Genomic DNA, 12,441 nt, shown 5'->3' with positions numbered 1-12,441 from the left:
TATCTTAATGCTTGTTTGCAGTTTGTCTCAGGGAAATGCCTGCTTCTCCCTGGCCCCCTGCAATGGCAAAAGAATTTATTTAATAATCTTAAGATTTTTTTCCTGTGCAGAATTCTAAAGGCAGTGTGCTTAGCTGGCACTGTGCTTTCATTTTCCTGGTTTTGGCGGAGTTAATTTTCTTTCAAGTAGCTGGTACAGTGCTGTGGTTTGGATTTAGGGTGGAAATAGTGTTGATAACACACTGTTGTTTTAGTTGTTGCTAAGCAGTGCTTACCCGAAGTCAAGGACTTTTCAGTTTTCCTGTGCTCTGCTGGTGAGGAGGCGCATGAGAAACGGGGAGGGAGCAGAGCCAGAACAGCTGACCCCAACTAGCCAAGGGGATATTCCATACCACAGAGCATCATGCTCAGTATATACCCTGGGGGGAGTGGGCCAGCAGGGGCCAATTGCTGCTCAGGGACTGGCTGGGCACCGGTCAACGGGTGGTGAGCAATTGTATTGTGTATCACTTATTTTTCTTGGGGTTTATTCCTCTCTCTTTTTTTCTCTTCCTCTTCGTTATGATTGTTACTATTACGTTGTACTTTATTTCAATTACTGAACTTTTACGTTAACCCACGGGTTTTATCTTTTTCCAATTCCCCTTGCCATCCCACTAGGGGCAGGGGGGGAGCGAGCGGTTGTGTGGTACTTCGTTGCCAGCTGGGGTTAAACCATGACAGTCATCTTTTCCACTTACGACAATGTCGTCTTGTTTTCTGGCAAGTTGACACGCAGCCTGTATGTTACTTTTTTTTTTATCCTCTTTGAATCATTGTACCATGTTGTAATTCTTTTCACAGTTTTGGAGCGAGATGGTCTAACATCTCGTCAGAGGATGGGCAGGAGAATGTTCATTGTAGGGGAATATCTTGGCAGCTTCTAAATTGTCACTCCAGGGGCTATGGTTTGTACGTGTTTATAAATGAAGTCTTTTATTTTTAACAGTGATATCCCAAAAGCTCCTAAACCTGAACCTCCTGTACCAGAGACTAAGGAAACTTCACCAGAACGTAATTCAAAGAAGGAGAGAGAGAAGGAAAAAGAGAAGACTCGTCAAAGGTCCGCAACTCGGTCCAAGTCAAGGTCAAGATCTCGATCACGTTCTCCATCTCATTCTCGACCAAGAAGGCGTCATAGATCACGGTCGAGGTAGGACTCCAGTTTATCTTGTGAAGGTTGAGAACTGAATGTTTTCTTCTGAAGGCTATGGATGTGCTTTATATATGTTCTTAATGTAATGTCATGTTCTCAGCTAAAGTAGTGATGTTTTTAGAGATGTTGAACTATGGATATTTTAGGCCAAATGGGAAGAATGTGTTCGATGGATAAATGGGTTTGGGAGTTGGTTTCTTCTGTCACTTTGTGAGAAGGTGCTTACAGTGACTAACGCTGACTGGAGAAGGAATGGGGTAGGCATTGCTGAGTATGGCACTTGTTAGTGGGAACTGTGTAGCCTCCTTTTAGGAGGTAGGTCTGATAGTGATGGTGTTGTAGATTACTTCTTTTTTTTCTCCTTTTTTGAATTATTTTACTAAGTAGAGAGGTGTTGGTAAACTTCAAAGCACTGATTGTGTCTGAATGTACACTTTGCAATATAACCTAAATGCTACTTTAATGTGATGCACTTGGAGGAAAAACAGCTCTACACTCTGAGGATGCCCTCAGTCCCCTGAGGATAAATTTCCTCAACTCTGAAAATTAGATAGTTGCTTTTCATTTGAATTTTTGATTATGACAGGTCTTACTCCCCTAGAAGGCGACCAAGCCCAAGAAGACGGCCATCTCCAAGGAGAAGGAGCCCTCCAAGGCGAATGCCTCCCCCACCCAGACACAGAAGAAGCAGATCCCCTGTGAGGCGGTAAGATTCCCTTTTTTTGGGACAATGGAAAACGTTAAACTTTGAAAGCTGAAGGGAACATCAGTTGTGAGGAATGAGTGTTACCAGAATTACCTTGCTCGTTTTATCTTGGTACTGTCAGGTGTATGGTTTGAGTGATATAAAAACTGCAGTGTCGTATTTCATAGGTGTGTTGTGGGGGAGCATAGTAGTAGCTGTGATTTCTTTGGAGTTGAAGTAGTGATGAGAATTCCACCTTTTTGAAAAATGGCAATTTCAGAACTGTTAACATCTTCAAATAGCTCTGATAGCTCCCAGCGTGGGTTGACATGACATCTTTCGTGACTTTTTTTGCTTAAGTCTTAATACTATTTTTTTCCTTCCTGGGGAAAAAAATTAGAACAAGTAAAGATTTTGCTTGTTAGGAGTTTTTACGTTGTGACTTTACATTTCCATCTTGAAATTAAAATCAAATACTGACTTGAAATGTGTTTTTTCATGTTTTTATTTTTAAAAAAATTCTTCAAGGTCTGCTTTCTGGTATTGGAGGTCACATTTTTGATAGCATAAGCAATTTTTTAGTAGCAAAGCTCTGAGTTGCCTTGCAGAGAAGATATGTACTTGTGGCCATATCAAAATAGACATTTGGCTTTACAGGAAGAGAATAGATTCTTATCCTCTTCATAGGAAGAGAATTGAAGTGATGCTTCCTGTGTATACAGCAGTTGTTCTTTTTTAGGAAGGAACAGTTCTTCCTTTTTATGACAAGGTGATGACTATTTTATTTTTTTCCTGGGTTTGTAAATATGTTCATTTCACACAGTTACTGGGAAAACTGTGAAAAGTATCAAACATGTATGTTGCAAGATGTACAAGAGCTCCCTTTCAGCAAATGTTTCTCACTCAAGGTAGGGTTTCTTTTTTCCAGGTTCTCAGGAATTCTGCAGCCAAAGGTGGATTCTGCAGGTACACAATTGCAACAGAACTTGCCACAAATTTTGCCGCAGAATTCTAGAGGCCCTACCTTTTTAAAATTACAAAGTAAAGATGAAAGACTAAAACATAAGGATGGATAGATTGATTCTGAGTTGTTAAGTTGTCTGAAATTTTTACCTCTTGGTATAAAAACTTTTTACACTAAACTCTTAAAGAGATCTGTTCTGAAGATCATTAAATCACATGTGCTAACACAGAGAATTCTTAACCATCCAGAAGTTAGAGAGCCCAAACAAAACTAATTCCTCCCAGGAGAAAAGCTTAGTTGTAGTCTGTAGATTGACAGAAAGCAAACAAAGGTAACACTAACAATTTTTTGCTCACTATGTAGTTTAAAAATAACTGAAAGATCGGTTATTATTCTCCTCTTCTACAAAGCAAGTGTTGAAGGCTGTCCACCATGTTTTGGAAGTGCTGTTGTATGTGGCTCTCTCTATATGTGCTTGCAAAAAATGCGATTCTGTGTTCATGCTCAAACATTTCTTCAACTGGCTATTCAGTATCTAATGTTATACTTGATTTACAGGAGAAGACGGTCATCAGCATCCTTATCTGGCAGTAGCTCTTCCTCCTCCTCCTCACGTTCCCGATCACCACCAAAGAAACCACCTAAAAGAACTGTATCCAGTCCTCCTCGTAAAACTCGTAGGCTCTCTCCTTCTGCAAGCCCCCCTAGACGGAGGCACAGACCATCCCCACCAGCAAGTCCACCTCCAAAACCACGCAGGTCTCCAACACCCCAGCAGTCCAACCGTGCAAGAAAAAGCCGTGGCTCTGTTTCGCCTAGCAGAGCATCAGGTAATGAAGTAAAAATCTGTGTTCCAGCAGCTTTAGCGTTTTGGTTTTGTTTTCTCAAAGATGGTGTGTACAGTTTGTATGAGCAGAAGTGCATGCGAGAATGTAATGAATTGCAGCTGAGTTTTCTGACTTTGCCTTTTAGCGCCCAAACACAAGAGTACTGAAAAAAGAGAATCTCCTTCGCCAGCACCAAAACAGAGGAAAGCAGAACTGTCTGAATCAGGTATGGTGTGCTCTTTTCAGCACTGGTTTTGGGTGGGGTTTTTAATCAAGGTGCATGACAAAAGGCAGTGGTAAGGGTTGAATCCTCTTGATAGACTGGCATTGAAAGCAAGAGTTCCCAGAAGTATAAAGGTGATCGCTCGTACTGCCTCAAACATCTCTATCCAAGCTTTCTTGGAAAAAAATCCAACCGAAGTTGTATTCCAGCCTCAATATTTTAAGATTTTGAAGGGGACAAAAAAAAGCGTGTGCGATGATGTACTGTAATACAACCTTGTTTCTGCCTGAACAAGGTCAATTTGTGTCTTCAGTTTACATATTTTATCTCTGTCTGTGCCTTTCCAGAAGAAGATAAAGGAGGTAAAATGGCCACAGCAGACTCTGTTCAACAGAGACGTCAGTACAGAAGGCAGAATCAACAGTCTTCATCTGGTATGGATGGCATAGATTTCCTAAAAGTGGATTGTAGTTTGCTTTTGTGGGAAGTAGTTAATGTTAAGTTCAAATACTGATTAAAATTATTTGCTATGCATGCTGCGGTGCTGTGATAAACTTTAAGATGTACCACTCATAATGATATCACTTCTATTATTGCTCATGAAGAAAATAGTGTAACTTTTAAAAGGTTACGGTATGTCTCTTGTTAATGGCTCACATCTTTAAAAGTTGCACTTTTAAACTCTTAACATCACACACAGAAATATATTTGTTATGGGTTACTTAATCTGTTGTTGCAATAGGTTATTTCCTAATATTTTGGACTCTTGTATGCTTCCAATCAGTAAATTAACCCAGGCCTGGTATAGGTTCTTGTCCATCTAATGTTTCTATAAGTAACTGAAGTTCACCTCTTGAATTATCTGGCTAGTCAGATTGTATGTGGACAGTTAGGTTGCTGCAGATATTTTTTTTGCCCAGCTCTGATGGATTGCTTTATCACTTGACTGCAACTACTATTTTTAGTTGAATTGCTTTTAAATAGAAGCTTCTTATTTTGCAGGGGAGGAGGTTAGTAGTTTAAACTGCAGTTCCCCAATCAGTAACTGTGTTAATAGTGTTGTGAGAATCATCTTCCAGAGAGTGATTCTTCTACGTTTATAGATTCTGGTTCTTCATCTTCATCTGAAGAAGAAAGACCTAAAAGATCCATCGTGAAGAATGGGGAAGTTGGTAGACGCCGACGCCACTCACATTCACGCAGTCCATCACCATCTCCCCGAAAACGACAAAAGGAATCATCCCCTCGGTAATTTCTCCTTAAGTTGAACCTAACTCGTGTAATTTTTTCTATTTAATATTGTTTATCTGCTATGCGACTGTCAGCAAATACACAACACAAGAATTAAGTAGGGTCCAGTTTGCCCAATCTTGTCTCAAGATTGTGTTCTTGTTGTGGTCATTTGGTAAGAATTACTCTGAACTTTATTTGAATACATTTGTTTTTTGCCTCATGTATGGCAGATAGATTTGTTTTGTTTTGTTTTTCTCCACTGCTATCAGGATGCAGATGGAAAAGAGATGGCAATCCCCAGTGATGAAAAGGTTGGTTAGAAATTAATCCATTAAATAGGGTTTACGTTTAGCAAATCATTTAGACAGGCTGTCATTTATACTGTCATAGGTAAGTACTTGCCGTCCTTTGGACTTGCACACTCGGAGTAGTAAGGTGAGGGAAATTCAGACTGCTGTGTTCCTTGACGTGTGGGATCTGGGACCATTTCACTGGCAAAAACCACGGAGAGAAACACTTGCTCAGGCTCCTTCATTGCTCGCCAGTTGCTAATTCACATAAGCCTGTAACAGCTACTAACGTTAATGTTATTAGTGTCTTCCTGATGCTTGAAAACGACTGAATGATTTTATTCTTCAGGGTTTTCTTATTGCACATACACAGCTATGAAGGAGGGGTGAGCATTACTTTGTATTCTTGCTGCCATTGACAGTCGGTACCGTATGCTTGCAACAAGTGATTAAGATCTTGGTGTTCTGGGTCACAGATAATTGGAATTTCAGAGGTCTCATGCCTCAATTCAGTAGCTATTTTGAACTAGTAGTAAACACAGACTTCATTTTCTCTTCTCTTGTGTAGGCAGTGGTGTTAACACTTGTGTAATTTTTTGGTCTACGTTGATCTCAGAATATAGGAAGGTTCAGGAAGCTGGGTGCTTGATGGGTTTACTAATCTGGTGTAATGACCCTTGTGAGCAATCTGTAATTAAGACTTAGTTAGAATATAGTTGCAGCATACCTAATGATGTATGAGATTAAGTATGACTACTTCAACAAATGTAGACATTCTAGTTATGGATCTTGTCAAACAATTCTACGTAAACCAGATTGGAATTCCAAAGTTCTTAATCTGTTTTGCAACATGGTAAATTTACCTACTGACAATTGTGAAAATACGTGTTTAATTAGGACAACTGTGACTTTTGAAGGCTGATATTTTTTTGAACCATAAAAGAACGTTGTCTTTTGGAGCAAACTGTTTTATCTATAAAAAGTGTAACTCATTGCTTTGGAGAACAGCAGCCAGCACATTTGAAAGCAAATCTTGGTTTATGTAGTTAAGCTTCTGTGCTTTTTTCATTACTCAATGTTTTCCTTTAATCAATAGTTTTATCTTAATTGGTTTTAAAACAGGAACGTTTTGCTTTACAGAATTCAATATTCCTCTTCTTTAAAACTCTTGAGTTTGATTAAAATTTCCCCTCCCAGAAGTCTATTGTAAACCTTGCAGAGCAGAAAACAGTTCATGTAGTCAATAATTTTAACCTAGATAGCTGCAGTTTTGCAACAAATCTCTCTGCCTTTCAAGAATAAGTCATTTTGCATTCCAGACTCGTAGATAAAAGCTCTTTTCAAGAGTACGGTTTCACACTGTTTAATTGGTTCCAACTTCAGACCGCTGCTGAACGCGGGTTTTTCTGCTGACAGAGCTGGGCATTCCCAGTTCCTCCCTTGTGTTGGATCTAGCAATCGTGTCACCATGTGACGACAAGGAGATGTTTTTGGTGGATCGGTACCCTGGTCTGACTCATTAGATGATCACTAGGTTCAGTGCAAGGGAGATGCCAGGAGTGAGCTTTTGGGAGAAGAAAATGGGAGAGAATTGGTCTTCCTCTGTGGCTACAAGGTGCTAATAGACCAGGTGAATGTGAAATTCTAACGATTGCTGTAGTAGACTGAGAATTACAGTAAAATGTGTCGTCTCACCCTCTTTAGAAAGTCTTTTCTATTTTTTTCCATCAGTGGTTCTAAAAAAAAATAATTCATTTTGAAGTGCACGAACAAGATAATTTTGTACAGTTAAAGCAGAAAAGTTGCAATTGAGCCCCAAGATTCTTTCTAAGAAATCCCTTTATCTGTCTTTAGTAGGAGGAGGAGAAGTCCATCGCCCCCACCAGCCAGGCGGCGACGCTCTCCTTCACCTGCCCCTCCTCCGAGGCGGCGGCGGTCACCTTCCTTACCTCGTCGAAGGTACTGTATTGCATTTTTGTCTTTGAACTGGTTGCTTTTGGCTTGTTGACTTCCAACAATGACACGTGAAAAGAAACCCCTTGATCCTGGTCCCTTGATTCACAGCTTACTGAGGGGAGTGTAGTTTTGCTAGTGAGATCTTGTGTGGTAGGTGTGCGGCCTGGATATTTTTTATTGCTCTATCAAATACTGAATAACACTAGTTGGGCTGATTTTCTTGATATTAAATGGAGTTTTAAAGAATTCGTAGAGGAGTTCTTTTCCCCCTCCTTGGGTGAACTGCGAGATACTTGTAAGTAACTCACATGCTGATGTGGCACCTGAACATTTGTTTTCTTTGTAGGTCTCCATCACCACCCCCACGCAGACGCTCACCTTCTCCACGGAGATACTCTCCACCGATACAGAGACGATACTCTCCTTCACCACCACCGAAGAGAAGAACGGCTTCTCCTCCTCCCCCACCTAAACGAAGGGCATCGCCTTCTCCACAGTCGAAACGCAGAGTCTCCCATTCGCCACCGCCAAAACAAAGGAGCTCGCCAACTGCTAAAAGGCGTTCACCTTCGATATCTTCCAAGCACAGGAAGGGATCTCCTCCCAGTAGGTCCAATCGGGAAACACGTTCTCCACCACAAAACAAAAGGCATTCACCTTCACCACGGCCTAGAGCTTCTCATACCTCTGCAAGCCCACCACCACCACGAAGGGGAGCTTCAGCTTCACCCCAGAGAAGACAGTCTCCATCTCCAAGCACTAGACCCATCAGGAGGGTGTCAAGAACACCAGAACCTAAGAAGACAAAGTAAAAAAAATCAGTCTTTGATGTTGGTTTTGTGAGGGTTTTTGTTTGTTTTGTTTTAATGCAGTGGGAATAGCCAGGGAGTCGCATCAAAATGGTTCCTGTATCTTGAGATTGCTCACATGTTGGTGGCTCTGTTCAGCTTCCACCATTGTAACTTTGATTTTTGGAAGTTTATTAGATTGGAAGCATCTGTTAAAATAAAGGGTATTGTGGGGAGAAGCATTAAGGAGGCTTTATGTAGAGTTTGAGGGATGGGACTTCTAACAGCACAGCAAAGCACTGGGACTGAGCAGGTGAAGTGAAGCTCGAGATAAGTTTTGTTGCTAGCTTTGTTAAAAGAAAGATAAATGTTCTCTTATTCTAAAGCTAACTTCAGAAGGGAGCCAGCGCTTTTCATTAGCTCATAAATCATTTCATAATTGGTTATCCAAGATAAACTGCTGAAATTCTAGATATTTTTTTTCTTCATTGTGATGCTGCTCTTAGAGCACAGTCAAAAGCACGGTGCTGGCTTATTAATTTTTTCAGAAAGAAAATGTGGATTAGTGTAATGTCTTGCACTCTTTCTTCATTGGATGATAAAAGAGCATTGCTATTCTCTTGACTTTTAATATGGTTATAAATTAGTCATATCAGAAGAATGGGAGCAATCATTTCTGGACAACAGTAGTAGTAGTATTTATCAAGCTATCAAGTTGCAATATCCTTTTGCGTTACAGATTCACAGCGGTATTAAATTGTTTTGCCTTTTGTAGTATATGCCAGCAAAGTAACTAACAATTTTTAAGTGGCACCTTAACCAAGCTCTAAGCACATATGTTCATTTGGCACTTCTATTAATTTTTACGTTCTTGGTTTGTCTCTTATATTTCTAATTGTGGCTCTTCTATTTTTTTTTTTAAGGGCTTCCACGCCAAGTCCACGATCTGCGAGACGGGTGTCTTCATCACGGTCTGCATCAGGATCACCTGAGCCAGCACCAAAAAAACATCAAGGACCTCCATCTCCTACACGGTCTCGTTCTCCTTCTGCAAACTGGTCACCTGCAAAAAAGGCTAAAAGCCCAACTCAGAGCCCATCACCTGCAAGGGTATTTGTTTGCTATAGAAGCAGTACTGTTCTGGGTTGTATGGCAAGGTATTTTCGTGAAGGCTTGGGTGCTGAACAGTGCTAAGGTTGTTCCGTAGGGGGCGGAAATAATATTCTTGGAGTAATTTTTAATAGTAACATATATGTTTCAAACTTTTTAACATTTCTGAGTCTGAAGAAAAATGCTATTATATATAAATTTTAACTTCTGTAGGAAAAGTCTTTCCCATTTCATGAGTCTGCATGGGTTTCATGGTCTACAAAGTGAGGTGGTCGTCTTTATGCTTAGTCTTCGTGTGCGCATGCAGGCTATTCCTACAGGAAGAGAACAGATCGTTGGGCGTCCTTGTCTGTTCTCCCCAGTGTTCCCTGGGGACACTTGCCATTTACCAGAGGAGTGTTTGAGGGAGTTAGACTCCATCTGCCGTATTAATTTTTATGCAGAGGTTTGCCTGCCACTTCTGTGACCAGCAGATCGAGCTTGTGTGGCATTATGTTCTGGTTTGAGACACAGCTCGGCCGCGCATTACAACCCCTGTCCGCTGGGATTGCTCCTGTCGGGTGACTGGAAGTGTGATGTTCCCCCAGTTCTGAAGATGGTGTTGAGTTTACGGAATTTCAGTTGTTGCTCAGTCTGTTCAGATTTCCCAGGGTGGTTGTGGGCATGTTCTAATGATGTTTGGAAACCTTAAGGAGAAGGTGTGATATCTTTTAAATTGTTTGTTACAGAACTCAGATCAAGAAGGGGGTGGAAAGAAGAAGAAGAAAAAGAAGGATAAGAAGCATAAAAAGGATAAAAAGCACAAGAAACACAAAAAACACAAGAAGGAGAAGGCTGCAGCGGCCGCAGCAGCTGTTGCTGTGGCTGCACCTGATACCACCTCAACACAGGAAGACCAGGAAGCAGAGACAGAACCCAAAAAGGTAGGGATTTGGTGCCTGAGGCTCTAGTTTTTAAGAGTCAAATAGATGTTGATGACCCTGTGCTGCTGACGTTCTGAATGGCAGCCTTGCCTCAGAAATGCGACTCGGTGCCTCGTAATTATTTTTTTTTAACTCGATGATTTGCTGTGCTGGGAGGGCTGCAGCCTGGCTTAGCTTTCGGTGTTTGAAGAAATGCTTTGTCTTTGTTTGAAGGAGACAGAAAGCGAACCTGAAGACAACCTTGATGATCTAGAAAAACACCTGCGAGAGAAGGCACTGAGGTCAATGCGGAAGGCGCAAGTGTCACCACCATCCTAGGCTGAATCCTTTGATATAATGTACATTTTATTTGGTTTGTACTCAGAATTCAATTTCAAATTGCTAAATGTGTTTGAGCTTTAGAATATAACATTTGTTGTAATAATTGCTAGGTTGAGGTTCACCATGTACAAAGGGCATGGATTTACATTACAAAAGGTGTCCACAGTGTACTAGTGACATTCTTTCATTGACAGTCAGCATAATTTCATTTAGAGTGAGACTTCTTAGAAGCAGTAGGAATTTGTTTTGAAGGTTTTAAACATGACCATCAATTCCCTAGTTTCTTTGAAATTCAACAAAGCCTTTAGCATAATTTGTGAGGGTCTCATTTGATTTCTTTTGTATCCACTTACATTATGCTACTAACCTTTGTGGTTTGTAAGCTTGCCCAGAAGTAAAACCACTGCAGAATTTCCAAGGAAATACATACATTTTAATGCTTTCTACTGTTGCCTGTATAGTCTCCATTAAAGCGAATCAAAAATAGCAATTTAGAATGGTACATAAATGAAAGCATGTTGTTTACCAGGACACTGTGGGTTTATATTGATGTAACATGTTGATTTGGAACACTGGAATTTCATTTGTATTTTTATGTTCTTTTTTTAAAGGGCAGTTTCCATGATCAGCAGTCCCAGAAAAAAAATTCCTTCAGTTACATAAATTTTGTTTGTGAGATGTCGTTGCCCCATTCATAAATCTTGTCTCGTTATGGTTCTTCTGAATGGTATAAGCAACTTTCAGAGCTGTGGTCTTTGAAAGTTGGAGGAACCTGAACTTTGGATATTGTCATGTTTTCACTGTTTTTTGTTTTTGTTTTTTTAACTAAAGCTATATAAAGCTTGTGGATTAAACAAAATAAATTTCTAAATTTAAACAGATGTTGGCTATTTTTATACGAACATTTACATTTGCTAATCAGCTTTCTTTTGTACAGGGTTAATGAATACACAGATAGATGAAAAAGTATTTGATCCAGTAGGCTGGCTTCTCCTGTGGTGTCTGGATCGGTGTTCTTGCAAAGCAAGAGTAAAACCGTCTGCCTGGTCAGCACGCTGTTAGGGTGGGTAAGCTTCAAACAAAATACTTGCTGGTGAAAATCTCTTGTCATAGCAAGTCAAAACGTTTCAAGGTCCTGCAAAAAATGAATGGCAGGTTTGCATTAACTTAATTTAACGAGCTTTAGTCACGTAAACACTGGTTTGGATGTTCCTTTACGGAATCCTGGTGGCTCACTGCCTTTTTCATAATCATATTGGAAACTTGCTGGATTGCTACTGTTGAATTTTTTTAACAATTCAAGCTCTGTTTCTGAAATCAAGTCAATTCTGAAGTCTGAGGTTCCTCTGGCAGGAGGAATGGAACATGCTTTTGAAAATTTTTTTGTCCTGCATCTGAAGTAGATGTGATGTGCACAATTAAGTGTAGATATTTGATTAGTCTTTTTACTTTACGTCATGTAGGGTTTTAAAATAAAGCAGGTATAATGTAGATATGGATGGAAGGGGATTTCTTTAAAGTAGCTTCCTTCTGCACTCCCTTATATGCTGAATCTTTTGTTTCTTAGCATAAGTATACATTGTATGCTACAGTGCTTGTAAACTTAGTTCAACAACACTTGAATGTTGAGTATCATCTGTTATTAAATGTGTGTAATAAATTCCAAGAACTTTCTGGACAAACAGATTTTTAAAAGTACATCTGAGTGAATTTGGTGCTTAAGAACCACTGCAGAACCCAACAACGTACCGTGCTAATCTCTTGGCCTCGTTCATTGTTTTTTCCCCGTGATGTTCCTTGGCAGCACAAATAATTCTGAAATTCAGTCTTGAAAGACCATACGCATGTGTGGTCTTCACAGGGGGCTAACACCTCGTTCTTTATGGTCTGGAATCTTGGCTTTCTTCTGGGTTTTGTGACCTCTGTG

The 12,441-nt window shown here is 40.2% G+C and overlaps 1 protein-coding gene across 17 annotated transcripts in view; it reads left to right on the top strand.

The window, feature by feature from the left end:
* The window catches only part of SRRM1 (serine and arginine repetitive matrix 1), a 20,017-nt gene extending 7,817 nt beyond the window's left edge, over positions 1-12,200 (top strand). For 3 of the 17 annotated variants that reach the window (XM_055704342.1, XM_027813214.2, XM_027813210.2), the window contains 12 exons: positions 988-1,191; positions 1,781-1,900; positions 3,402-3,673; positions 3,816-3,896; positions 4,241-4,327; positions 4,997-5,141; positions 5,396-5,437; positions 7,271-7,375; positions 7,719-8,180; positions 9,084-9,270; positions 9,999-10,193; positions 10,407-11,395. In XM_055704342.1, the coding sequence (XP_055560317.1) occupies positions 988-1,191; positions 1,781-1,900; positions 3,402-3,673; positions 3,816-3,896; positions 4,241-4,327; positions 4,997-5,141; positions 5,396-5,437; positions 7,271-7,375; positions 7,719-8,180; positions 9,084-9,270; positions 9,999-10,193; positions 10,407-10,511 (2,005 nt within the window). In that variant the 3' untranslated portion in view covers positions 10,512-11,395. Of the gene's footprint in view, positions 1-987; positions 1,192-1,780; positions 1,901-3,401; positions 3,674-3,815; positions 3,897-4,240; positions 4,328-4,996; positions 5,142-5,395; positions 5,438-7,270; positions 7,376-7,718; positions 8,181-9,083; positions 9,271-9,998; positions 10,194-10,406; positions 11,396-11,451 lie in introns of those variants that run through there. The other 14 variants (XM_055704351.1, XM_055704356.1, XM_055704350.1 and 11 more) reach the window with 12 other exon arrangements.
* The last annotated feature ends 241 nt before the right edge of the window (positions 12,201-12,441 follow it).

Source organism: Falco cherrug, chromosome 3, assembly GCF_023634085.1.
Source record: "Falco cherrug isolate bFalChe1 chromosome 3, bFalChe1.pri, whole genome shotgun sequence".
NCBI classification, from domain to species: domain Eukaryota; kingdom Metazoa; phylum Chordata; class Aves; order Falconiformes; family Falconidae; genus Falco; species Falco cherrug.
This window is presented reverse-complemented; position numbering and strand designations above follow the sequence as displayed.